The 25,708-nt window shown below is 46.9% G+C and overlaps 1 protein-coding gene across 5 annotated transcripts in view; it reads right to left on the minus strand.

Moving 5' to 3' along the window:
- The window catches only part of LOC141059243 (uncharacterized), a 250,569-nt gene that overhangs the window by 123,054 nt on the left and 101,807 nt on the right, over positions 1 to 25,708 (minus strand). For 2 of the 5 annotated variants that reach the window (XM_073555549.1, XM_073555545.1), the window contains exons 2-7: positions 11,408 to 11,557; positions 11,099 to 11,278; positions 10,893 to 11,016; positions 10,712 to 10,809; positions 10,423 to 10,513; positions 4,318 to 5,560 (exon numbers count right to left, since the gene is read on the minus strand). The exons of the other annotated variants lie outside the window; for them this stretch is intronic. In XM_073555549.1, coding sequence (XP_073411650.1) covers positions 4,455 to 5,560; positions 10,423 to 10,513; positions 10,712 to 10,809; positions 10,893 to 11,016; positions 11,099 to 11,278; positions 11,408 to 11,557 — 1,749 coding nt within the window. In that variant the 3' untranslated portion in view covers positions 4,318 to 4,454. Of the gene's footprint in view, positions 1 to 4,317; positions 5,561 to 10,422; positions 10,514 to 10,711; positions 10,810 to 10,892; positions 11,017 to 11,098; positions 11,279 to 11,407; positions 11,558 to 25,708 lie in introns of those variants that run through there. 5 annotated transcript variants of the gene reach the window in all.

Raw genomic sequence — 25,708 nt, forward strand, 5'->3', positions numbered from 1 at the left:
TGGAGGCATTTTTTGGAGGGGGCTGTCCATCGTATCACTGTCATTACAGATCACAAGAACCTGTCTTACATCGAATCCGCCAAACGTCTGACTCCGAGACAGGCAAGGTGGTCACTTTTTTTTTCCCGATTTCAGTTTTCCATCACTTTCAGACCAGGTTCCAAGAATGTGAAGGCGGATGCCTTGTCTCGCAGCCTAGATCCGGTATCGCCTCCGGAGCCTCCATTCTTCAGCGCGGGGTGGTGGTGGCTCTGGTGTCCCAGAGATTGGAGCAGGAGATTCGTGAGGCCCAATCTCTTGCTCCCCCGTCCATACCTGAAAATAAGCTCTTTGTGCCTGTCCAGTATCGGTTAAGGGTGCTTCGGGAGTTCCACGACTCAGCTCTGAGTGGGCATCCAGGAATCTCGGCCACTCGTAAAGCCATCACTAGGCTGTTCTGGTGGCCCTCGTTGACTTCTGACGTCACTGGTTTTGTGTCCTCCTGTGAAACTTGTGCCCGCGCTAAAGCCTCCCACAACCGGACGGGGAATTGGTGCCACTGCCAATTCCGGATAGACCGTGGACTCACCTGTCCATGGATTTTATCACCGATCTCCCACCTTCTAATGGCAAAACTGTGATCTGGGTAGTTGTGGATAGGTTCAGTAAACAAGCACATTTTGTACCCTTAACGGGCCTTCCTAATGCTGACACTCTATCTAAGCTATTCATTGAGCATGTGATTCGGTTGCATGGTGTGCCTGTCAGTGTGGTGTCTGATAGAGGGGTGCAATTTGTGTCAGAATTCTGGAGAGCTTTTTGTAAAAGGCTGGGCATCAGTCTGACCTTTTCATCGGCCTACCATCCCGAGACCAATGGTTAGACTGAAAGGACCAATCAGTCTTTAGAGCAGATCCTGCGGTGTCTTGTCACATCCAGACAGGATGATTGGTGCTCTGTGATACCTATGGCGGAATTCGCCTTCAATAATCGTGTCAATCAGTCTACTGGTACTTCTCCTTTCTTCTGCAACTATGGGTTTCACCCTCATTTTGGTGAATTCTCCAGACTAGATTCGGAGTGTCCAGGGGCTGATTCAGCCTTTTTGCGGTTGGAGGAGGTTTGGAGGGAAGTTCAGAGAAACATTGGGGAGGCTCAGGGCAAATATAAGTTTTTTGCGGATAAACGACGCTCGGTGGGGCCGACTTATCAGGTGGGGGATAAAGTATGGTTATCCACCAAAAACATAAGGCTGAGAATTCCCTCTGCTAAGTTGGGTCCCAAGTATATTGGTCCGTATGAGATTTTAGAGGCGATTAATCCTGTGGTCTTTCGCCTGCGGTTACCTCCGTCATTACGGATTCCTAATGTGTTCCATAAAGCGCTTCTGAAGCCATCGGTGCCTTCCTCTGACGAGTCTCCCTCACACCCGCCGCCTGCTATGGTAGATGGGCAGACCGAGTACGAGGTGGAACAGGTGGTGGATTCTCGTATGCTCCGTCGTTCACTTCAGTACTTGGTCCATTGGAAAGGATACGGTCCTGAGGATCGGTCATGGGTGCCGGCGCGTTCAGTCCATGCGGATCGGTTGGTCCGGGCCTTTCACGCTCGTCATCCAGGGAAGCCTGGGGGTCCAGTGGCCCCCCCATTGAGAGGGGGGTACTGTCATGGTCCAGTCCGTAGTTTATCTTCTGCTGTCTTCACTCCGGACTGGTCATGCGGGGGTTAATCTCCTCAGCTTCGTTCTGGAGATAGCTGGGCTATTTCAATCCCTCACAGCCTGCTGACCAGTGTTCGTGATAGCTCAAGCTTGCAGTTTAGAGCCGCTGACCCTTGTACCCTGGTGATCCTCCTGCCTTTGACTGATATTCACGTGTATGACCCGGACTGATTTCTGACCCCGTCTCTTGGTATTCGTCTCTGCTGTTACGTTCCCTCTCTGGCATCTGACTCCCTGGCTTGTACCCCGACCCCGTGCTCATGTTCTGGCTTTCTGACTCTCGGCTTTGGTATTTTGACTACGTGTATTGCTGCTCCTTCTGGTACGTCTGCTCCTGCTAGTTTCTGACTCGGTTCGTCTGACAATATATTCTCTCTCGTTACCTGTGGCACCTGTGCTGTTGCTCAGGGCTGCTGCTCTTAGTGTGTAACCTCTCTTCCCTCACCAGCTCCCCCTGGTGGAGGTTTCACTACAACGAGAAGTTCTATGAGCTGCAACTAAAATCTTCCTTACTCCGAGAGAAGTTCATTCACGAGTATTTTTTACGTCGAGGTAAGTTTACAGCACTATAGCACTTTTTTCTCTAAGTGATATTTGTATGTCTACCCATTAGGGGAATTTTTGTGTATGTGTATTTCTTCTGTGTATCCTCTTTTTTTGCTTTGTTAGGGTGGTCAAGGGCTTTTAGGGCTACCGACGTTGAGCGGGGGCGCCATATCAACAAATAGGGTGCCAATCTCCGCAGTAGGGAAGGGACGTACTAGGGCCTACTAGAGTGAGTTTCCTCCTTCCCTTGTATGAAATATATTTAACTTCTTTTTGCCATATTGGGCACTGTTTCTGGCCCCTCACCACCTGTGATTTAGAATTTTCTAGTGTTTTTAATTATTGAATTAAAAGGTATTTTATATTTATTATATTTATTAATGGTTCTTTCTTGGTTTGGTTCATGCTGGCTTCATCAGTGCAGCGTCATTGTGTGTGCACTGCAAGTTAATGCTTCCCGAAGTGCACGCTGAAGAGGGAGTGGAGGTGATTGTGTGGCCCATTAGAGGGACCAGCCGTTCTGGCATTTGCCAGAAATGCCAGATTTCCAATCTGGCCCTGGCTGAGCCCATATCTTTTCCAGCACGTCAGCTGTTTTGAATAGCTGACATGTGCCCCTAACAGCCTCTGACAGCTGCATTTAACGCGCACTTCCGGCATGCGTGCAGGAAATCCCGCCCATCAGTGACCCTGTCACATGATCACGCGTCACCAATGGGTTGGTATGAAAACCAGCGGTCTCCAGCAGACCTCTATGGTTGTCACTGCCGGATTGCTATGAGTGACACCCGCTACCTGAAACCTCATGAACCAGGTATCGTCCTGCCGAACTCCCGCTCTCCTTTTAACATGGGCAAAATGCTACTCAGACAACACAGGGTGAAGGTAAAACAGTGTGGCAATGTTTTATTGAACCACAAAACAGGCAGATAAGATGCAGGACAGTCCCAGCAAAATACCCAAGATGGTGCACATTACAGAGTCTCTGCTGACTCACTGGGATAATCTAAGCCATGACTTCAGATCTTCCAGGGTCACTACCCCGCCTGTGGCACGCAGACAGAGAGTAGGTAATGACAACTGTAGGAAGATGACAGTCCATACAAGGCCAGTTGATCCAAGGATCACTACCTGGCTTCATATTCCAGGGTTGGTTACTACACCTGTGGCACGCACACAGAGAGGAGGTAATAACAAGTTTAGGAAGTTCATAGTCCATTGAGTCCATACAAGGTACAAGGCCTAGTTGATCCGAGACTACTAAATAGTCTCCTGATGAGTCGCCTTTGGTGAGGACGATGAAACCCAAAGAAATGAGAAGCTTAGGCCGGTTTCACATTAGCGCTTTTTCAGCGCACGCACGGCCGGGGGTAGCTCCGCCCCCGAGCCGGCTCTCTGCCCGGCGTGCCCGCCCCTTGCTTGTAGCGCCGCCTACTAGCGGACAGCGGCGCCTGCGATCGGCGCACCCTATCTTTAGCATAGGGTGCGCAGATCGTGCGCAGGCCGTGCGCTAGTTGCGCTTTGACCTGCGCTGCGCACTTTTGACGGTGCGCCGTGCGCGCCAAAATCAAACTTTTCGGATTTTGGCGCGCACGGCGCACCGTCAAAAGTGCGCAGCGCAGGTCAAAGCGCAACTAGCGCACGGCCTGCGCACGATCTGCGCACCCTATGCTAAAGATAGGGTGCGCCGATCGCAGGCGCCGCTGTCCGCTAGTAGGCGGCGCTACAAGCAAGGGGCGGGCACGCTGGGCAGAGAGCCGGCTCGGGGGCGGAGCTACCCCCGGCCGTGCGTGCGCTGAAAAAGCGCTAATGTGAAACCGGCCTTAGAGAGTGTGTATACATCACTTCACCCTATATACTGAAATGTGGGGTATATGTTTTTTCTATTAGTAACCTTCTGACTAACCTTCAGGGGGTGAATTATGGGTATAGTTTTACATTTGGAATTAATAAAGTTTTGTTCTATTCTTTTGTCAGCAAACATGAGTAATGAGAAGAGACAGCCCCTTTAAGATTACATTTTGGTTAAAACGATTCCAACATTCAGTACATAAAAAGGCTTCTCCCCTATGTGATATCTCTGATGTTTATTAACAGTTGATTTCCAAGTAAAATATTTCCCACATTAAGAAAATGAAAAAGGCTTTTCCCCTGTGTGACTGATCTGATGTCTAACCAAAAGCGTTTTCTATTTAAAACATTTCCCCCATTATGAACAGGAAAAAGGCTTCTCTCCTGTGTGAGCTCTCTGGTGGCTATCAAGAACCGATTTCCGGTTAAAACATTTCCCACATTGTGAACAGAAAAAAGGCTTCTCCCCTGCGTGGGTTCTCTGGTGGTTAACAAAATGTGATCTATGTGCAAAACATTTCCCACATTCTGAACAGCAATAAGGCTTCTCCCCTGTGTGGGTTCTCTGATGGCAATCAAGATTTATTTTCCATTTAAAACATTTCCCACATTCTGAACAGGAAAAAGACTTCTCCCCTGTGTGGGTTCTCTGATGGCAATCAAGATTTTTTTTCCATTTAAAACATTTCCCACATTCTGAACAGGAGAAAGGCTTCTCCCCTGTGTGAGTTTTCTGGTGATTAAACAAATTTGATTTATGAACAAAACATTTCCCACATTCTAAACATGAAAAAGGTTTCGCCCCTGTGTGAGTTCTCTGGTGGCTATCAAGAACCGATTTCCGAATAAAACATTTCCCACATTCTGAACAGGAAAAAGGCTTCTCCCCTGTGTGAGTTCTCTGGTGCCTTACAAAAACCGATTTCCGGTTAAAACATTTCCCACATTCTGAACAGGAAAAAGGCTTCTCTCCCGTGTGAACTCTCTTGTGGCGATCAAGAACCGATTTCTGGTTAAAACATTTTCCACATTCTGAACAGGAAAAAGGCTTCTCTCCCGTGTGAGCTCTCTGGTGGCGATAAAGAACCGATTTCTGGTTAAAACATTTCCCACATTCTGAACAGGAAAAAGGCTTCTCTCCCGTGTGAGCTCTCTGGTGGCGATTAAGAACAGATTTCTGTTTGAAACATTTCTCACATTCTGAACATGAAAATGACTTCTTTGCTTTAGGAGCACCTTGTTTTTTAATGCCTCTTTTGTGATTTTGATTTTCCTGAGTAGTCAGTAACGAATCAGAAGACAGGACCTGTTTCATAGTATCAGATGAGAGATCTTTGCGGTGAATGTTTGATGGCATATCTGGATTAATAGCAATCTCTTCAGTTGTATCTTGTAGGATCTCAAGATTATCAGATTTAAAAATTGAAGATGTCAGCTGTCCCCCTGATCTCCTGGTACAGTCATCTAAGATTAAAAACAATTATTTTTCAATAAAATATCCTTGAGTTTTATATTTTTGAACATTTCTACTTAAGCTGTCCATAAAAATAGCAAGCCATGTAAAAAACTTTTATTTACCAAGACAATGACAGTTCACAGTCTATAGAAAACCTTGTTGGATGATCCAGTAGTGCGTGATGTTCAACTGTTTGTTCATTCTGCCTCCCCAATATCAAATAAAAAGAAACCAATAAATGTTATGTAGGCAAAAATACCAATACCAATTCTCATCTCACAAAAAACAAGTCCCCACTCAGGTCCATCATCTGTCAATGGAAAAACAAAGATTCCCAAACTATTAGTGGCTCAAAGGCTGTTTAAAAGCAACAAGGTTTCTATAAACCAATCCAGCAAAATCCGCTCTCACTTCTGAGCCTTGCAGTGTGCTCAAACAACATTTAGGATCCCTGTATTTAGCAATACTATAGTGTGAAGAACCCACTTAATTTATGGTGTGTGTCTCCTGGAGCACAATCTGGGCACTTTGTGTTGGGTAATAAAATGGCAAATGTGAAATTTTCACTCTCCAATTGTTAATTTCCAGAAAGTGGCTGTGGAGTCAAAATATTCACTTCTTCTATAGATTATAACCCTCAGTGAATTAATTTATAAAATGGAATCACTTTATGGGGATTTCGACGATTCTGGTTTTCTGTCATTTAGTTATATTAGGGCTTCTGCATATGGTGTGTCCAATCTCATCTGGGATCTGTTCCTGCTGCCCAGCTGGAGTAATCTGCTCCCTACTTCAGCCAATTGGAAAGTACCACACCCTACTAAAGCTCAAAGCATATGGCCGGAATCTGCCAGATATAGCGTTGTTTTAGTCTGGTTCAGTCCTCTTTGCTCAGCTTGTGGCTTGTGTATTTGTTTCTTGTTGGGACCATGGCCCGTTTACTGACTACTCTTGTGTCACCTGATTCTGTGTTTTGTCCTTCTGGCTCTGATCCAGCTACCTGACCATTCTTCTTGCCATCTAACACCACAGAATAGCAGCTAACACCATGGTCCCAGCCTAGGGGTCCCTGTGCAAGTTCCAGATCCATGTAAGGGTGTTTAAGGGCGATGAGCAAGGCAATCCTTGGGATATGGAAAGCAGAGAAGATAGTGCCAAGTATGTTCATGGTGGACATCTTTTGCTAGATCTGGATTCAAATAGCTAAATGGCGCTCCTTCCCTTCTGAACACTGCCATGTGCCCAGACAGTAGTGTACAATCGTACATAGGGTATTTTGTGAAGTTGGAAAATGATTTGTAAGATCCATTTGTTTTCTATTATCCTTTGTGAATAATTCCAAAGTTATCGCCACATAAAGTGACACGCGTCAGATTTTAAAAATGGGTGCTGATTAAAAACACAAAACTGGCTGCGGGAAGAAGTTAAATCAGAGTAGTTTGGACACTAACTACTGTAATCGAAAACTGTGACTATAGACAATAACTGTCCTAACCCTGGACAGGATGGTTCTGCTTCCATCCTGGTCAGATCAGGGTTAAATTTAGTTCGCCTCTCTTTGATTCTGGGGTGGATGTTTAACGCTGGAAGTTCCTGGGTCTGGTGTCGGTGAAACTTCCGTATACTCTGCTAGTGGTTGCTGACCCAGGTTACTTCTGTAATTGTTGTGCCTCTGTGCCTTGCTGTGTATGACCCGGTTCGTCCTCTCACTCTCACCTCTGCATGCTGCTTTGTACTGCCCTTTCTCTCCTGATTATTTGACCTCCTTGGCTTGTCTCCGTTTGCTCTTTGTCTTCTCCCTTGGTACTGTCTTTGCCTTGCAATCTGTGCATTTAGTTGCCTTTCCTGCACTCACGCGTGGTGGCTCCGCCCCCAGGTCACGTGACTGCCCAGTGCCAGGTCCTGTGTGCTGCTCATTGCTTAGTCTCAGGTCCTTGTGCACAGCGTGCCTTGTTCCTGCACTCCCTGCGCTCATGCACGTGACCCCACCGAGAGCGCCGGTGACACCACCGGTGTCATCACAATAACACATCTACTGAAATGATCAAACTCAACAATGTTCACCAGTAATAAATGAGTATCTAGTTGCAAAACCTCTCTTTGGTAATTAGCGTATGGGTCTTGGTGATTTTACAAGCTAAAGTATCGTAAGGTCCAATATTTTCAGATGAGTTTCAAGAAGAAAAATTACACATTTAAAGAGAACTGTGTATAATAGTGCAGAGCTCAGATGTCATGAAGGGAACCTGCCAGCAGGATTGTGCACAGTAACCTACAGACACTGTCAGGTCGGCGCCGTTATAGTGATTACAGTGATACCTTGGTGATGAAATCCATCTTTATTTTCAGTTTTGAGTTAATGAGATTCTCATCTTCCGGGGCGGGGCTGTATGTGGTGCTCTGATTACGTATGCATCTGTTTCGGCTTATGACAGGTCACTGATCTCTCAGTGACCTGCCCCCATTTTTACATAATGCATATAATAGTGTTGATAATGCCTATAATATTGTGGCTATTGTGAGGGTTAGAAAAAAAATTACATCCAGTAAAGTGTCACCGGCGGTGGCAGCGCCTGCACAGTAGCATCTCTCACAATAGCCACAATATTATAGGCATTATCAACAATAATATCAACACTATTATATGCATTATGTAAAAATGGGGGCAGGTGAGTGAGGGATCAGGAACCTGTCATAAGTCAATACAGATCCATATGTAATCAGAGCACCACATAAAGCCCCGCCCACAGCCCCACCCACAGCGCGAGAATCTCATTGTCACGTGTACCTGTCCTGTGTGACACGACTCGCAGGTCGGTAACTGAAACAACAAGACAAAAGGGGAACACCGGGGAAACAGTTACAACGGTGGGCCCTGCAATAGGGAATGGGGACGTGGAGACCTCCTGCACTCCCCTGAGACAGTGTCCCTAAACACTCCTAACATTCCCTATACAGGCTCTTCACCTGTCGCCGAGCAGGATACCTGAATCCCTCACTATCCCTGCACCTACCTCTTACTAGGGAACTGGTTAGTGCGGACACTGGTCCCACTGCTGCACTAATACACACCAAGGAAAAAGGAGAAAACAAAAACACTTATCTTTTCACTGCTGCAGTCACCAAGCAGCAGAGTGCATCACCGGATTAACTTTCAGCAGTGGCTCGACACCTCAGAGCCAGCTGCCACCTTCACCATCTTTCTCTGCTACAGTCACCAGGCAGCAGAGTGCATCACCGGATTAACTTTCAGCAGTGGCTCGACACCTCAGAGCCAGCTGCCACCTTCACCTCTTTCTTTGCTGCAAACACCGGGCAGGCAGAGTTCAGCACCATTTAAGTTTCATCAGTGGCTAAACACCTCAGAGCCAGCTGTTAACTTCACCGTGGTTAGAATCCAGAAAGGATCTGCTATCACCAATACCTGCTGATACACCATGTGACCTTATATAGCCAAGGGAGTGGTCACATCAGCAGGAAAACCAAAACAGACATGTAATTACACCTTTGGCCACCGGGGGCAAAAACCCATATTAAGTCCCCAAAGGCCTGAAATGGGAAAAAAAAGGTTTAAATGAGGGAATCCAGAATCTGACATAGATCCAAGAATTGGACTGTGACACTCATTAACTGAAAACTACACATTCAGATTAAACAGCAACCATAAGACAGATTTCATCACCAGATATTGTAATCAGCATAACGGTGCTGACCTGACAGTGTGTGTAGGTTACTGTACACAATCCTGATGACAGGTTCACTTTAAATTTAGATCTCTGGCATTGGAGAGCTTTACTTTATGGCTATCAGGGAGGAACAGACTCACATAAGTGACGCAGGACAATCCCACCACAATCAAACCATCATACAGAATGAACAGGTAAAAAAAAAAAAAAAAAAAAAAAAAAGACCTAGATTAAAAAAAATTGTTACATCCCCAACAACAACGTATGTATGAGGGGAGAACTCCAACAGTAAACCGGAGTTGCACTCATTTATGGTGGATCATTGGAGCTACTATGAATCCTGACCAGAACATTAGAGAAATAATATTGTTCCCCATTTCAGGAGAGATTGTGCAGTAATCTGAATTCCTTAGGATCGAAAACAATGGAATTTATGATGTGGAGTGAATCTATGAAACCAGGGCTCGAGCCATGCCAACACATCTCCTGCAGGCGTGAATAAATGTATATTACAGCCCCGTCAGCCACGCACAGGTTAGAGATATATCATGGCACAGGTGGAATGGTTTTTTCCTGTAGTTTATCACAATCCTCCTTGAAATTAGTTTTAATACAAATTGATAAGTCAGGATAAAGGGAAACTCTGTTGTTATTGTACAGAAATTCACACTTGGCCTCACTGCTCATTTAATGTCGATCATATAAGCAAAGTTTGGCCAGAAAGACTGGACCTGGTCTTGTAGGAACCATATGAGAACATTGAGCAGCACAGAAGGGAGAGAAGGTAGATTCATCCAGAGTTCTAGGAAGCCAACAGCATCAGTACCCTCCACTTTCTTTTACATGCCAATCATAATAGTTTTCTCCAAGTGATTTTCTAACTTATCAACACATTCTACGTACGCTGTCAATTGACTTTGTAGTTTACAGATCTGAGCAGGTAATGGTCAGCATCTTCTAATCCCAGGGGTTTGGTGGATCCTCCAGGTGGTAAGTTCTATAGAAAAGGGCTTTCAATGCCCAAAGTCATTAGAACAGTTTTGGGAGAAGTAGAATGTTGTGGTCTAGAGGCAAAATGGCGATCACACGATTGTGATCGACCAGACTACACCACTGATAAAGCAGCCACAGCCAGTGACTGAGAAGAATCTATGACTTCTCTGCAATTAGTGGTTACTACTCACCTGGGTAGTCATATGTAGGAATCTCCTCTTTACACCGCTCATCACCCCTCACATATGTCTCTGTAGTATTAATATGGGTCAGATCTTCACCCTGAAACAAATATTGTAAAAGTCACAGACAGATGGAGAAGTCACATCTATGATCAGCTCTAATCCTGCCATCTCCACCGTTCTCATTACACAAGTATAAAACATATAATACTGGTGGATAAAACAAGACTGAGCACAAGACCTTCACAGCCGTCTACACATCACAGGGGAGATCTCATGACACCTTCTCTCCATCTACCTGATGATCCTGAGGAACATTGGGATCTTCTTGCTTATAATCCTGTGGAAGAAGAGGACGGGGACATCTCTCTGGTGTTGTCCTCTTACTGGATAGATCTGGAGGAAACACATACAGGGACTGAATTCATTCTTTACATACAGATAATTATAGGCCATGTGTATTTAGTCCTGTCTATTACCTGGTGATGTGAGGGGTTGGGGAACCTCCATCATGACGTCCTTGTACACATCTTTGTGTCCTTCTAAATACTCCCACTCCTCCATGGAGAAATAGACAGCGATATCCTGACACCTTATAGGAACCTGACACATACAATGATACCGTCATCCCCCGATACCTTCATAGTGTTACTGTATAATGTCCCAGCATTCCCAGCAGTGTCACCTCTCCAGTCAGCAGCTCAATCATCTTGTAGGTGAGGTCTAGGATCTTCTGGTCATTGATGTCCTCATGTATCAGGGGGTGAGGTGGAGGCCCCATGATTGGGTTCAGGGGTCTTCCCCATCCCTCAGACACAGGGTCCTGACAGTGCTCACTAGAGATCTTCTTCACTACTGTGTAATCCTTGTTATGGAGAGACACATTAATAAATCTCACTACAGACATTCCCAGAGTCCTCACCTCTCCAGTTCTGTCCATCTGTTATTCCCATAGATAAGAATGATGTAATGTGACGTCATCAGAATCTCTCACCTCTCCAGTAAGCCGGAAGAGGATCTCTAGGGTGAGGTGTAATATCCTCTCCGCCATCTTGTCTCTGTCCATATCCATCCTTGATGGGTAAATCAGGAAAATTTTCTTATGTAAAAGATCTTCACTGAGAGGATCCGATATTGTAGAGACCTGAATGAGAAGATGAGCCGATGTCACATCATAAAAATCCTGTGTAATAATACAATTACTGGAGATAATAAGGGAAACATATGAGGAGATTTATTATTTTACAGTATTTAGTTTCCTTCTTTACATCTACTAATAAAACCTATATATTTAGGCCACAGACAACAAGCAGTTTCCTCCTCGGAGTCGGCAGCTGAATACGTTTCTCATAGACTCATCTTCCATAACGCTAATTCTCGTCTCATTTCCCGACACTGGAATCGGCATTAGCAATACTGCAGGAGATATTCATTACACGTGACAGGAGAAATAACTACTTCATGATGAGGACGACATCTTCATCTTCTACTACGGCTCTAGAAACATATTTGGCCAGAGTCGGTCACTGACTCCATCCCCACCGGCCGTCTATATGAAGGTTTCCCGTCTTCCCCGCACTGGAATCTTCTATCACGTTAGATCTCATATCTGATTCACACACAGAACTGTGACGACTCCTAGAGTGGACCCTCTGGGTCGTGCCACGACCCAGGGTGAGCTGACCTAGTGAGAACCACCCCCTATACAGGGAGTGTCAGGGGAAAGCCCAATGTGGTAAGGTACAACGACTGCTGGAACCAGGTGGCCGGCTCACAGGAGACATGAGTGGGTCTGCAGGATGCAACTGGAAGTGTAAAAAGCGTGGACACAGGAGTAAGCAACATATAGGACACTACAGGGTGAGTGTACAGGAGCACAGAACAATACAAGGCATGTACACGGGAGTGCGTTAGATACAGGATAGTGCAAGGAAGGTACACAAGAGCACGTATGGCGTGCACAGACAACCACTCCTGGGTGCGCAAAAAGAAGGGCGCGTGCAAAGGAGCTCGCCTGAGTACAGTTAGACAAAGCGTGAGCAGAGAGCACGCCTGAGTGCAAGATTAGACAGAGGGTGTGCTGAGAAGCACGACTGGAACAAGGTAGGAGCTGAGCGTGTGCAAAGGAGTATGACAGAGCACAGAGCAGAGGCAGAGCGTGTGCAATGAAGCACGATAGAACACAGAGCAGAGTGTATGCACGGAGCATGTGCTGGTAAGCACGGCAAGGTAGAGTACAGGAACGGAGCACAAGGCAGAGTTCAGGAGCAGAGTGCAAGGCAGAGTACAGGAACAGAACATAAGGCAGACGACCCGAACACAGCGCACAGCCTGGCAAGGACCAAGCAGACCAAGCCAGGAAGCACAACAATAATCAGGCCCCTCCCATAGGAAGAGGTAGCCTGATATAGGGCAGGAGCACAGGGACTTCTGGATCAGGTCCTCCAGGACCATAGAGAGAAGGCTGCAGCTAGAACAGAGAAGAGCGCACATGCGCACTAGCAACGTGGTGCAGGCATGGAACCAAGTACGAGAGGTGCGTGTGCACACCCGACGGGAACCCCGGACCAGCTGCGGCAACGGAAGTGGTGACGCTGGGCGTGGGGTCCTGCCCCCAGGTGAGAGCGACGTGACAGTAAGAGCTTTTCTTGTTTCCATCCATGTACAGTGTTTTATGGGGTTTATTTCAGGCCTAAGGCTTTCCTAGATTACAAGAAAAACACCAGAAAAAAAACAGATATTAAAATGTTTCTAAAGAAAATTGGCTCCAAGAATTCTTGTAAAAAGAAAAATAATACATGGAAAAAGCTGAAGACACATTTTATTTTTTCACACAATAAACAATTGTTTAAAAAACATTAACTCTTTTGGGCCCCAGAACATAGATGTACACCGCAGGGACGGCGCAGGTGCGGCTGCAACAAAAACCCTGGCAGTTTAACCACTTGCTGCAAACATGGCATCCAAGAAGGTGTGAGAGTCCGGCTGAATGCCCTCCACCCCCAAGTACTTGATAGTATGGGGCGGCCTAGTTACTACGATACTTGCATGCCTAAAAATGGTGTCTGGCCTGCAATGTATGAAGGTCTATTAAGCCGGGCCAGAGGCAGCATCCAATAAGTTACCTTTTATCGCCCCCATACACATTAGACTAAAGTTACATGAAATCACTGATTTCGGGGAGTTTGGGCGACTATATAATGTATTTGGGGGCCTTCCAACAGATGATGTCAGGGCAGAGAAGGATCTGGCATCCTGAATTTCAGAGGATAATCCGTTTGTTCTTCCGGTAGATAATCCTCTGCTAGAGGAGTTTGGAGGCAACTCTCTCATACATGTGGCACCCCTGAGGGTTCAGTCACCACAGAGGTACTGCACCTCCTCCAGGTAAGGTGGAGACGCCTGACCACACTCCAACACCTGCACCCAGCACAGACACTTTAGAATAGCGGAGCACCCTGTAAGTCAGCTGCTTTGGTTCACAAAGGGTGCTGGGGAAGCGGGTGGAGCTAACACTGCACAGAGAGTGGAAAAAGATTAGGAAAGGGTCAGTTAGAGAGAGAAGATCCCCGGAGAGGGATGGAGCGGAGGCAAGTGCAGCAGCAGACTGTAGTGAGTTGGAGCTGTTGGCACGGGAAAGAGCAAGAGAAAGCCTGATTCTTCTGAAGGGAGATAGATTAGTACGGAACGTGGGGAGAAGAGAACTGAGGACAAGGGTGAGAGTAGAGCCCTTCCTTAAGTTAAAGCGCATGGTTCGGAGTCCGGTATTCGAAGTATGGATGCTGATGGTCCTGCAGCAGAGACCGGAGGAATAGAAGTTTATTCCCACCTAAGATTCGGGGGCACAATAGCAACGTGTGTGACCTGTTAGTAGGGAGTCTCTGAAGCGGGCTACAGCTGTCTGCCGTGCGAGTGGAGTTCCAAGTAACATCTGGAAGGAGGAACTTGAATTTAATTCACAACTACAAGTACTTCAGTTTAAGCGCTAGTGAGGAGACGTTCAGGAAAGGCATATGTTGGAGGAGTGTTGCAAAGGTGTACTCTATCTTACCTGGGAGTTGGCTGAGCCCCTGACCTGGAGGACACGGCACATAAGCGGGCATCTGTGTGCACCAGACTGTGAGTAAAGCCTTGGAACTACATCCCACTGTGTCCTCCACTTATTCCTGTGCCACTCATCCAGCACGGCTACGTCTCTGTGCCTAACACAACACCATCTACCTCAACACCTTTTCCTACTGCCCTGGGACTACAGCTCCACACCATCTGTCCCAGAGAAGCAACCCTGCAGCGCTGGCCAAACTGATCAGAAAGCACAGGTGGTGTCATGAATCATCTCAATAACTTTATCCCATCAATCTACCCCTTTTACATTGACTGCCTGAGGCCACGGACCGGGTCCCTGCCACTGTGACATCTCCCATTTGGAATCAATGGGCCCGGCATCGAGTACCCCACGGCCTCCGGGGGCGAGTCAATTTTGGCATCACGAACAGGATGACGAAGCCCGGTACCACGGGATCCTGTGTGCTGAAGATTTATTACATTGGATACTGCTGAAAATGTGCAAAATAACCAAAATGATAGACTGTAAAATGGACTCTCAAAATGGCCGCCAGTGCAGTGAAGAAGGGCATGACAACATGGGTAGCCCTAAGAAAAGAGCACGAACTGTCCTGGGCCTCCCCTGCCTGAACTTCTATGCAACAGCAGCATGGCCCACCCCCAGAGGGGTTCGTATACTGGCTTGGTATGGAGGAAGAGGAAGGAGGCGCCGCCCTAGGAAGGAGGAGCAGAACTGTGAGGCGGGAAGGGAGCCCAGTGAGAAGCCTGAACGCCAGGATGGAAGGAGGATGGAGACCTGAAGAGAGCGAGGAAGAGGCGCTTGCCTTCCCCGGCGCACTAGCTGAAGGCTCCGGCAATTACAAGAGGAGATCGCTATGCTGAACCGCAGTCTGCGGCTGAAGCAGGAGGCTCTGCGGACCGTGGATCGGCAGCGCATCCAGGAGGGGCCTGCGGAAACAGTACCTCCACCACCGGTACCCACCATGGCTGCACCGGCTCTCCCCCAGGCGGCACCTGTGAAACCTGCGGCCGCTGCGGTGCCATCGGCAGCGCCCGTCACCACCTCCACGATGATAACGCTGCTGGGTGCTGCCTGCCAGGAGGAGTTACCTGAGGGCCTGGGAGCCGACAATGAAGCAGAGACTGTGTTCCTGCCCGGACCTGGAGCGGTCGCGCAGGTCCCACCCAAGGCCTCAGCAGACCCTGAACCAGCACCAGCTCCAACAACCACCGCTGCCACTGGCTGCCGCCCAGTGCCTGCACCAGAGCCAAAACACCACCGGGAAGCGTTAGGTATGACCGCAGCCCCTGCAGCTGGGGAGACCCCTGAGTTCCCGTCCACCGCCTGCAACAGGCCAATAATCCTCATGGAACAAATGGAGGAGTTGTGTTATCAGCTCCAAGATTCTAAGCTGATCGCCATGGAGAAGTGGAAAATGTCTCAGTGGAGGGGAGGGCATTTGGTGGAGCTGCATCCCCTCCGGCGGCCCCTGGTCTCCACGGAGGAGAAAGCAGATAAGATGACACCACTGGCAGGTACGGCCGCAGTATCAACGGCCTGTTCGTTAACCCCTTTGGTATCGCCAGCTGTAATGTCGATACCTACTGCATTATCTTCAACTACAGTTCAATTCAACCCTAAAGTGCAGAAACAAGCTACCCAACCCTTGGTAGTGGAACCTGAACTGCTTATGGGTGTTACCTTGCATCACGGATTTCCCCTACCAGAGATTCGTCATCCCCACATTTCACCATGCAAGCAACAAAACCTGATGCTTAAGGCAATGCTAATCAGGAGGACTGAACTGAACTGTTACCCAGGAGGGTATGGGCACCGTTGTGCCCTCATTGTTTATTGGTTCTCAGTTTTTGCCCTGTTTGGCAGCCGTTTTATTGAAAATGTAGAACTCTGTGATCATGAACTTGGAGTGATCCAAAAACTTTTTCCTGTATATAGTTTGCGACTCTTAAGGTGCTCTCTCTTGGTTTTACTCAAACCTCAACAAAGGACTAACTCAGACCTGAAGTTCTGATTCAGCACCAGGGACACTGCAAGTAATCTCGTCTGGCAGCGGTGTCCAGCACTTGCAAGAATTATTGTTGTTTTACCATGAAGTCTTTTATATTGTGCCTGATAAAAATGTTGGTAGCAATGTTTAGCTGCAGTACTAGAAATAGATATTTTGCAGAATTTAGCCTAGTAGTAATGTTTAATAAAAATGTACAGTTCTTTGAGTAAAAATCTGAACCAGGTGACAAACTAGGAGTCAACGGTTGTCACCAAGGTAGCACTTCAGGTAGTAGTAGTAAATGTAAAGTTATCTTAGGTAACGTTTAAAGAAAGATGCCTCTCTTAGGAGAAGTTTATTTAATGATATAAGTAATGTTTACTGCTGGCAGTACTGTTAAAATGAAATTTTGTATGTTCCTTATGTAACATCCTTTGTTTCACTTGCAGCCCGCGGATGTGCTGTTTAACGGAGGGGTATGTGGCGCCCCTGAGAGTTCAGTCGCCACAGAGGTACTGCATCTCCTCCTGAGGTGTGGTACCCCACTATCCAGGTAAGGTGGAGACGCCTGACCACACTCCAACACCTGCACCCAGCACAGACACTTTAGAATAGCGGAGCACCCTGTAAGTCAGCTGCTTTGGTTCACAAAGGGTGCTGGGGAAGCGGGTGGAGCTTAGACTGTACAGAGAGCAGAAGAAGATTAGGAAAGGGTCAGTTAGAGAGAAGATCCCCGGAGAGGGATGGAGCGGAGGCAAGTACAGCAGCAGACTGTTGTGAGTCGGAGCTGTTGGCACTGGAAAGAGCAAGAGAAAGCCTGATTCTTCAGAAGGGAGATAGATTAGTACGGACCATGGGGAGAAGAGAACTGAGGACAAGGGTGAGAGTAGAGGCCTTCCTTAAGTCAAAGCGCATGGTTCGGAGTCCGGTATCCGAAGATGTATGGATGCTGATGGTCCTGCAGCAGAAACCGGAGGAATAGAAGTTGTTATCACTTTATTCCCACCTAAGACTCGGTGGCACAATAGCAACGTGTGTGACCTGATGGTAGGGAGTCCCTGAAGCGGGCTACAGCTGTCTGCCGTGCGAGTGGAGTTCCAAGTAACATCTGGAAGGAGGAACTTGAGTTTAATTCACAACTACAAGTACTTCAGTTTAAGCGCTAGTGAGGAGATGTTCAGGAAAGGCATATGTTGGAGGAGTGTTGCAAAGGTGTACTCTATCTTGCCTGGGAGTTGGCTGAGCCCTTGACCTGGAGGACACAGCACCGAAGCGGGCATCTGTGTGCACCAGACTGTGAGTAAAGCCTTGAAACTACATCCCATGTGTCCTCCACTTATTCCTTTGCCACTCATCCAGCACAGCTACATCTCTGTACCTAACACTACACGATCTACCTCAACACCTATTCCTACTGCCCTGGGACTACTGCTCCACCTGTGGGGAGCTTCAACTTCATTGCTGTACCACACCATCTGTCCCAGAGAAGCAACCCTGCAGCGCTGGCCAAACTAACCAGAAAGCACAGGTGGCGTCATGAATCATCTTAATAACTTTATCCCCATCACTCTACCCCTTTTACATTGACTGCCTGAGGCCATGGATCGGGTCCCTGCCACTGTGACATCTCCCATTTGGAAACAACGGGCCCGGCACCGAGTACCCCATGGCCTCTGGGGGCGAGTCATACACCCCACAGGAAAGCTGGAATATTTGTGTGTATGGGGAGTCGGGAGAGATAGCCATCTACCAAATGACCGTTCAGCCAACACTTATCTCATGTGTATGGGGCCGTTAGTATTACACTGACAGGCAGTGATGATACACGGCACTACAGTAGTACAGTGCATCACCGGAACCATCAGAGGCTTGTATGATCGCACTAATCAGAGGGGTTAAAAAAAAAAAAAAATTAAAAAACGTTTAATGTGAAAAAAAAAAAATCAGTTTTAGCAACAAGAAATATCTGTCACTATATGGAATACAGTCACTGCACAATGTTAGTTAAGTTACATCCATAACAATTTTATTATATTCTATTATCCAGTGGAGTAGATAGAAATCACAGATCTGACACCAAAAACTGGAATTGGACCTCCCAAAGGTCCAACCCACATCTGTGGACGTCGACGTTGGGCACTTAGACCACCCTCAAGGAGTCGGTTTCTAACCGTTTGTGCAGACACATGCACATTTGTGGCCTGCTGCAGGTCATTTTGCAGGGCTCCTCCTTGCACGGTGTTGCTATGAGTGTATCAAGAGTGGGAGAAGAGGGTTGCATTGACAATCCAACACAATGGGCGGCACTTTGAACACATTTTATAAGTGTCATAAACTTGTAAATAACTTATGAAAGAATAAAGTTATGTTAAAACCAAGCACACCATTGTTTTATTGTTTTCTTGTGAAATTCTCAATATGTTTGATGTGTCATATGACCCTCTTCCCATTGGAAAAAATAAAGTTGGATCCAAAATGGCTGACTTCAAAATGGCCGCCATGGTCACCACCCATTTTGAAACGTTTCCCCCCTCCTAATTAGTTTGTGGCTACTAATGTGCCACAAAAGGGAAGTTCATATCACCAACCATTCCCATTTTATTTAGGTGTATCCATATAAATGGCCCACCCTGTATATGTATATATATATATATATATATATATATATATATAGTGGTGTGAATGGTGGTCGCGTGGTTAATGGGAGGTAAATGTCACAGGGGTGGATGTTCCCTGTGATGCAACACGGAGTATTTTGTCTTTAGTGCGCATGAGCACTAATGTCATTTAGGGCACTGGGTGAGGGTGCTGACTGTACCCGTTTTCCTTCATGACCTGCAGGACTTTCTGACCTGCCGTGAGGTCACGCCCATGTGATCCATACCTCACCTGTGGGTGTGGTTACAGCCCACATAATGGAGGCTGTGTTTAGCACATGGGCAGTGAGTGTTTGGGAGTCTGGGAGTGTGCACAGACTTCCATGTGTAAAGGTGGGACATTACAGAGTGGTCTCTGTGCAGGAAGGAGAAGCCCTCCGGTGTGTACGGCTCAAGACGGAGCCTCCGGGCTGGACATTGCCCTGGCCTAGGTGCGCACAGGGCCTGAGGGAACCAAGCCCAGCTAAGGACTGTTTTTGTGTTGCAGTAAGGCTGGGTTCACACGTAGCGGAACTCTCGCGTAAATTACCGTGAGAGTTCCGGAATTCCATTCCTGCGGAAAAATTAGCTTGCAAAATGCTAGCGTTTTCCAAGAGATCTGTAGCATCGCTTGGAGAACTGATTGATGAGTGTGACCAACCTGTCAAACAGTGTTTGACGAGTGTGACCAACTTTTTACTACTGAGGCCGCCTATGCAGCATCAGTAGTAAAAGATAAAATGTAAAAAATAAAAAAAAAATAAAAATTAAAAATGGTGTTATTCTTACCTTCCGACGTCCCGCGCAGCCTTACCGCCTCTCTCCACGCTCCCGTTCCCAGTAATCCTTTGCGAAAATGCCCGCAATGACGTACGTTCTTGAGGGATCGCGACGTCTCGCGGTCATTCGCGATGACGTCGCGCGAATGACCGCGAGACTTCGCGATCCCGCGAGAACAGACGTCATCGCGGGCATTTTTGCAAAAGAGTACTGGGAACGTGAGCGTGGAGAGAGGCGGGAATGCTGCGTGGGACGTCGGAAGGTGAGAATAACAATATTTTTTATTTTAAATTCTATTTTTTACAGGGATATGGTACCCAAAGCTCGGAGGACAGTCTCCTCTCCTCCGGACCGTGGGTACCATCCGCAATTGTTCTGCTTACTTTCCGCATGGTGTGCACAGCCACATGCGGAAAGTAAGCAGAGCAATGCATTCCTATGGGTGCGGGATCGCCGCGATTCCGCAAAATTAATGAGCATGCTGCGTTTTTTACCACGAAGCGATTCCGCCGCGGTAAAAACCGCATTAGCACAGCATTACGGAATCGCATAGGAATGCATGGGATGCTTATTTTTCGCGGCAAAATCGCCGCAGAAACGCGAAACAAACGCCACATGTGAACTCAGCCTGACTGTTTGCCTTTTGTCCATGCTTCAATGGTTTATGGAGAAAATAAACCAATTGGACTCGTTTTAACCCTGAGTGTGCCAGTGTTTACCTCCAAGACCTGCAAAGTGAGTAATCCCCGTCCACAGACAGTGTGGAACGTTAATATATATATATATATATATATATATATATATATATATATATATATATTAGATAAAAGCTGTTATTACAGTGAGAGTGAGCCGGAGAATTAATTGCATATCTGATATTATATATTTCACCTCGTAATCACCCCGTTTTGCATTATTCACTGTTGCCATAGTGATCACCATTCCCATTATCAGGGAAATAAATATATTGGTTATTTTCGCTTTTTTCTATGTGTTGTATCCGGTCACCTGCTTACAGGGGCATGATGGGGGCATCATATGTGGGGCATAATGGGGGCATTACACTGTGTGGGGGCATCATATATACTGCATAAGGGGAATAATGGGGGCATTACACTGTGTGGGGGCATCATATATACTGTATAAGGGGCATAATGGGGGTATTACACTGTGTGGGGGCATCATATATACTGCATAAGGGGAATAATGGGGGCATTACACTGTGTGGGGGCATCATATATACTGCATAGGGGCATAATGGGGGCATTACACTGTGTGGGGGCATCATATATACTGCATAAGGGGCATAATGGGGGCATTACACTGTGTGGGGGCATCATATATACTGCATAAGGGGAATAATGGGGGCATTACACTGTGTGGGGGCATCATATATACTGCATAGGGGCATTACACTGTGTGGGGGCATCATATATACTGTATAAGGGGCATAATGGGGGCATTACACTGTGTGGGGGCATCATATATACTGCATAAGGGGAATAATGGGGGCATTACACTGTGTGGGGGCATCATATATACTGCATAGGGGCATAATGGGGGCATTACACTGTGTGGGGGCATCATATATACTGCATAAGGGGCATAATGGGGGCATTACACTGTGTGGGGGCATCATATATACTGCATAAGGGGAATAATGGGGGCATTACACTGTGTGGGGGCATCATATATACTGCATAGGGGCATTACACTGTGTGGGGGCATCATATATACTGTATAAGGGGCATAATGGGGGCATTACACTGTGTGGGGGCATCATATATACTGTATAAGGGGCATAATGGGGGCATTACACTGTGTGGGGGCATCATATATACTGCATAAGGGGAATAATGGGGGCATCATATATACTGCATAAGGGGAATAATGGGGGCATTACACTGTGTGGGGGCATCATATATACTGCATAAGGGGCATTACACTGTGTGGGGGCATCATATATACTGCATAAGGGGCATAATGGGGGCATTACACTGTGTGGGGACATCATATATAATAATAATAATAATAATAATAATAATAATAATTTTTATTTATATAGCGCCAACATATTCCGCAGCACTTTACAATTAAGCGGGGACATGTACAGACAATAAATTCAATACAAGTTAAGACAATTCAAACAATGACATTAGGAGTGAGGTCCCTGCTCGCAAGCTTACAATCTACAAGGAAATGGGGGGACACAGTAGGTGAGAAATGCTTGTTAATTCAGGTCTGGCAATTATAATAGGGATTTTCATATAAAGCTGCATGATCCGGTCATCAGCCCGTGTGTTTAAGTGCAATAGACAAGTATCAAGTGCAGTTATCATGTGCATGAAGGGTGTGGAGACAGATGAATAGTAGGGTGCAGATTCAGAATAATATTTGGAAGGAGGGAACAGGGCAAAGTTAGCTTGCTGAGTAGTTGATGTGATAGGCTTCTTTGAAGAGATGGGTTTTCAAAGCGCGCTTGAATAGGTCAGGGCTAGGTATCAGTCTGATCGTTTGGGGAAGTGCATTCCAGAGAGCTGGAGCAGCACGAGAGAAGTCTTGGAGACGGAGGTGCGAGGTTCGGATTACGGGGGATGTTAGTCTTAGGTCATTTGTAGAACGGAGGGCACGTGTAGGGCGATAGACAGAGATGAGAGAGGAGATATAAGGCGGTGCAGAACAGTGGAGAGCTTTGTGGGTGAGAGAGATGAGTTTATACTGGACCCTGTAGCGAATAGGTAGCCAGTGTAATGACTGGCACAAGATGGAGGCATCGGTGAAGCGGCTGGACAGAAATATGACCCTGGCTGCCGCATTCAAGATGGATTGGAGAGGAGAAAGTTTGGTAAGAGGGAGACCGATCAGAAGAGAGTTGCAGTAGTCCAGACGAGAATGAATAAGAGCGACAGTAAGAGTCTTAGCAGTTTCAAAGGTGAGAAAAGGTCGGATTCTGGAGATGTTTTTAAGATGCAGGTGACAAGAGCGACTGAGTGATCGGATGTACGGAGTAAAGGAAAGTTCAGTGTCGAATATGACCCCAAGACAGCGGGCATGCTGCTTGGGAGTTATGGTTGAACCCTCCAGGGTTATTTCGATGTTAGGTAGAGTGAGGTTAGTAGAGGGGAGAAACACAAGAAGTTCAGTTTTAGAGAGATTTAGTTTCAGATAGAGGGAGGACATGATGCTAGAGACAGCAGACAGACAATCCTTGGTATTTTGAATTAGGGTAGGGGTGATGTCAGGGGAAGAAGTGTATAATTGGGTGTCATCAGCATAGAGATGATACTGGAACCCAAATCTGCTGATTGTTTGTCCAATAGGGGCAGTGTATAAAGAGAAGAGGAGGGGGCCTAGGACTGAGCCCTGCGGGACCCCGATAGTAAGGGGACGAGAAGAGGAAGAGGAGCCGGAAAAAGATACAGTGAAGGAGCGGTCAGAGAGGTAGGAGGAGAACCAGGAGAGGGCTGTGTCCTTGAGGCCTATAGAGCGGAGCATAGTGAGGAGGAGCTGGTGATCCACAGTGTCAAATGCGGCAGAGAGATCCAGGAGAATCAGCAGGGAGCAATGACCTTTCGATTTAGCTGTTATTAAATCATTAGAGACTTTAGTGAGGGCAGTTTCAGTAGAGTGTAAAGAGCGGAAACCAGATTGTAAGGGGTCGAGAAGAGAGTTTTCCGAGAGATAGCGGATTAGACGGGAGTGGACCAGGCGTTCCAGGAGTTTAGAGATGAAGGGAAGGTTAGAGACAGGTCTGTAGTTAGCAGTGCAGTTCTGGTCCAGGGATGGCTTTTTAAGTAAAGGGGTTATGATGGCATGTTTAAATGAGGAGGGAAATATACCTGAAGAAAGAGAGAGGTTAAATATTTTAGTCAGGTGAGTGGTGACCACTGGTGAGAGAGACTGCAGGAGCTGTGAAGGAATAGGGTCACTGTTGCAGGTTGTAGGCCGAGCAGAAGCGAGGAGCTTGGAAACTTCTTCTTCTGAAACAGGCTCAAAGATGTCTAGTGAGCTTGAGGTGCGGCAGGGAAGGGGATCCAGGCACTGAGGAGATAGGGCTGAGATATCCTGATGGATGTGGTTGATTTTTTCTAGGAAATAAGTGGCCAGATCCTCACCGCTGAGGTTGGTGATGGGGGCCTGTACTTTAGGTTTCAGGAGGGAGTTTAAGGTTTCAAAAAGTCGTCTTGGGTTGTTGGATAGTGAGGTGATGAGGGTGGTGAAGTAGGATTGTTTGGCCAGATGAAGGGCAGAGTTATAGGTTTTGAGCATGAACTTATAGTGGATGAAGTCTTCTGCTAAGAGAGATTTTCTCCACTGCCGCTCTGCACACCTCGAGCAGCGCTGAAGAGAGCGTGTTTGCGTTGTGTGCCAGGGCTGCTTTTGTCTGTGTCGGGTCTTTCTGCGTATAGAAGGTGCTGCTTCATCTAGGGCATTCTTCAGTGTATTATTGAAGTGTGACAATGCTATGTCTGGACAGGAGAGGGTGGAGATGGGGGCTAAAGATGTGTGGAGATTGTCCCTAAGCTGTTGGGTATTAATGGTACGTGTATTCCGATAAGTGTGGTAAGTGGGGGTGTCCCGGGTGAGGAGACAATTCTTGACAGAGAAGGAAAGAAGGTTGTGGTCCGAGAGCGGGAGAGGTGAATTAGTAAAGTTGTGCAGCGAGCCGGGACGGGAGAAAACCAGGTCCAGAGTATTCCCGTCCTCATGTGTAGGAGAATTAGTAAACTGTGAGAGGCCGAATGAAGAAGTTAGAGAAAGAAGATGAGAGGCAGACTGGGAGAGCGGATCATTGATGGGGATGTTAAAGTCTCCCATGATGAGGGTGGGGATGTCACAGGACAGAAAGTGAGTAAGCCAGGTGGTGAAGTGGTCTAGAAACTGGCGGGAGGAGCCTGGAGGGCGATAAACGACCGCCACTCGTAAGGAGAAGGGCTTAAAAAGTCTGACGGCGTGGACTTCAAAGGAAGGAAATGTAAGTGATGGAACCGGGGGGATGACCTGGAAAGCACATTGTGATGAAAGGAGCAAACCAACACCTCCACCCTGTCTGTTCTCAGGTCTGGGGGTATGTGAAAATTTCAGCCCACCAAACGAGAGAGCGGCAGCAGCGGTGGTGTCTGAATGCTGGATCCAGGTTTCTGTAATAGCCAGAAGGTTAAGGGAATTAGAGAGAAAAAGATCGTGAATGTAAGTCAGTTTGTTACACACAGACCGTGCATTCCAGAGAGCACATTGGAAAGTGAGAGGAGAAGGCATGCACTGAATGTTAATAAGATTAGCAGGGTTTCTATATGCAGCTGGAGAAGAGTAATGTATGCTGGTGGAGGGAGGCCCAGGGTTGGGGGAGATGTCACCTGCAACTATTAAAAGGAGAAAAAACAGAAAAAGCAGGTGGTGGGATGATTTGTATGAACGTTTTGAGTGCTGCATGGAGGTTTTAGATGGTTTGGTGTGGGTAAGAAATGTCAATAGAGCCTCAGAGTTAAACATGGGAGAGGGGAAAAGGGAGGGGTGGATATGCAGAGAGTGCACAGAATGTGTAAAAGGGCAGGCGAGTTGTTAAAAAGCAGAAGTGAAGACAAATAAGCAGCAGGTTAATATGATCAATGCATATTTAGTACAACTGACCAAGAAGCAAGCGTGCATGAAAAACTTATGCACCTTACCTGTCTCCTGCCCTGTCCAACTGCATTGTCTAACTGCAAAACACTTTATCCTGTTGCACTTAATCTGTTGCACGCGTAAGCCCGCACGCGTGCTATCCCAGCCAGAGCTAAATATATATTGCATATATACTGCATA

The sequence above is a fragment of the Dendrobates tinctorius genome, unplaced genomic scaffold (genome assembly GCF_039654945.1).
Source record: "Dendrobates tinctorius isolate UK_male_01 unplaced genomic scaffold, ASM3965494v1 ptg000226l, whole genome shotgun sequence".
NCBI classification, from domain to species: Eukaryota; Metazoa; Chordata; class Amphibia; order Anura; family Dendrobatidae; genus Dendrobates; species Dendrobates tinctorius.